The sequence below is a fragment of the Cyprinodon variegatus genome, unplaced genomic scaffold, assembly GCF_000732505.1.
Source record: "Cyprinodon variegatus isolate N-32 unplaced genomic scaffold, C_variegatus-1.0 Scaffold2438, whole genome shotgun sequence".
NCBI lineage: Eukaryota > Metazoa > Chordata > Actinopteri > Cyprinodontiformes > Cyprinodontidae > Cyprinodon > Cyprinodon variegatus.
Window position 1 is genome coordinate 1 of NW_015152891.1, and position 1,659 is coordinate 1,659.

The window sequence follows — 1,659 nt, forward strand, 5'->3', positions numbered from 1 at the left end:
GATAGGAGAGATATGATCTCTCTTTTTCATTTTCATCAGAACTCTGGCTGCAGCATTTTGGATCAGCCGATTTACATGTTTATTCTCCTAAATTTACTACATTTTGCATGTTTTTTTATTGTATATTCACCTATTTATTCTCAAACATTTGATTCTTATATCCTTTTAAATTTGCATGTTTATAATCCCAGAATTTTAAATGTGTATTCTCATAAATGTGCTACATGTTCTTCTAAAGTTGCATGTTTATTCTCATAAATAAACAGAACAGAAAATAAACCCCAAAAATCACAAAAAAATTACTTTTCGTCTCAGAATCAATATTATTTCATTTATTTTATTTATTAGAACTTTCTTTTCTCAGTCCGAGTATTTATTAAAGACCTCCGGAACTTTTATTGCCTTGTTTCTCAACGACGGCTTAAACCGTGGCACACGCCTCCATCGAAAGGGACGTAAAAGTAGCACTTCCGCTATTTCTCTTCAAAATAAGAGCTCGCTGACTGTTGTGCCGTTCTTTTTGGATCCATTTGTCGCCATTCAGGAGAGAAAACATCTGAACAACATCTGGTTCAATTTTTAAATCATCTGCAGAGAGAAGATCGAGGAGGGACCGCCAGGATGGAGGACTAATACCCAACATTTATCACTTAATATTTAACTTCCGGTCGCCCGCGCCCCCTGACGCACGTGGTGTGGAGTCTGAGCTGGATCTCAGAACCAGAAGGAGCAGAGAGAAGGCGGCCAGGCTGCAGTAGAGAAGAAGAAGCAGAGCTGCAGGTGTCAGCATGGTGGGGAAGGTCAAACATGTCCGCCATAAGCTCCACCAGCAGGCGGTGAAGCTCCACAGCCTCCCTCAGCCCGGCGGGACCGAGCTGACCGCCAGCCCGCTGCAGACCGCCAGCCCGCTACAGACCGCCAGCCCGCTGCAGACCGCCAGCCCGCAACAGACCTCCAGGGAGGAGGGACAGGTGAGGAAGTCATCAGGTGTTTAAGTGACGGAGGAGATTCACCGGCTGTGGCAGCCATAGGTATTATAAGCGCTGACGCCTCATTGGACGCTGGCTGACGTACCTAGAGGGCGGCCATCTTGGGTCAGACCAGCTGAATAAACAGGAGGAGGCGCCTTAGGTCTGATTTTAATCACAGGAAAGAGTCAGAAATAATATTAGAACCTCTGACATTTCACAACTACGACTGTATTAGGGCCTGGATAGAGATCTTTATTTATTTTTCTATTCGAGAATAAAGACGTAACATTAGGAAAATAAATTTATGAGAATAAACCGGAGATATTACGTGAATAACGTCTTAAATCACAAAAATAAACTTGTAATTTTACGACAATAAAGCCGTAATATTACAAAAATAAAGTTGTGATATTATTATGAGAATAAATTCGTGATTTATGAAAAATAAAGTCGCAATATTGAGACCATAAAGTCATAATATTATGAAAATAAAGTTGTAATATTAAGACAATAAAGTCGTAATATTATGAAAATAAAGTCTTAATATTAAGACAATGAAGTCGTAATATTAAGGCAACAAAGTCGTAATATTATGAAAATAAAGTCGTAATATTATGACAATGAAGTCGTAATATTAAGGCAACAAAGTCGTAATATTATGAAAATAAAGTCGTAATATTATGACAAT

General features: G+C 39.3%; 1 protein-coding gene across 2 annotated transcripts in view; it reads left to right on the forward strand.

The window, feature by feature from the left end:
- The first annotated feature begins 559 nt into the window (after window positions 1-559).
- The window catches only part of fam207a (family with sequence similarity 207 member A), a 10,461-nt gene continuing 9,361 nt past the window's right edge, over window positions 560-1,659 (forward strand). Inside the window, exon 1 of one of the 2 annotated variants that reach the window (XM_015369077.1) lies at window positions 560-971. In XM_015369077.1, coding sequence (XP_015224563.1) covers window positions 789-971 — 183 coding nt within the window. In that variant the 5' untranslated portion in view covers window positions 560-788. The remainder of the gene's footprint in view (window positions 972-1,659) is intronic. The other variant, XM_015369078.1, reaches the window with a different exon arrangement.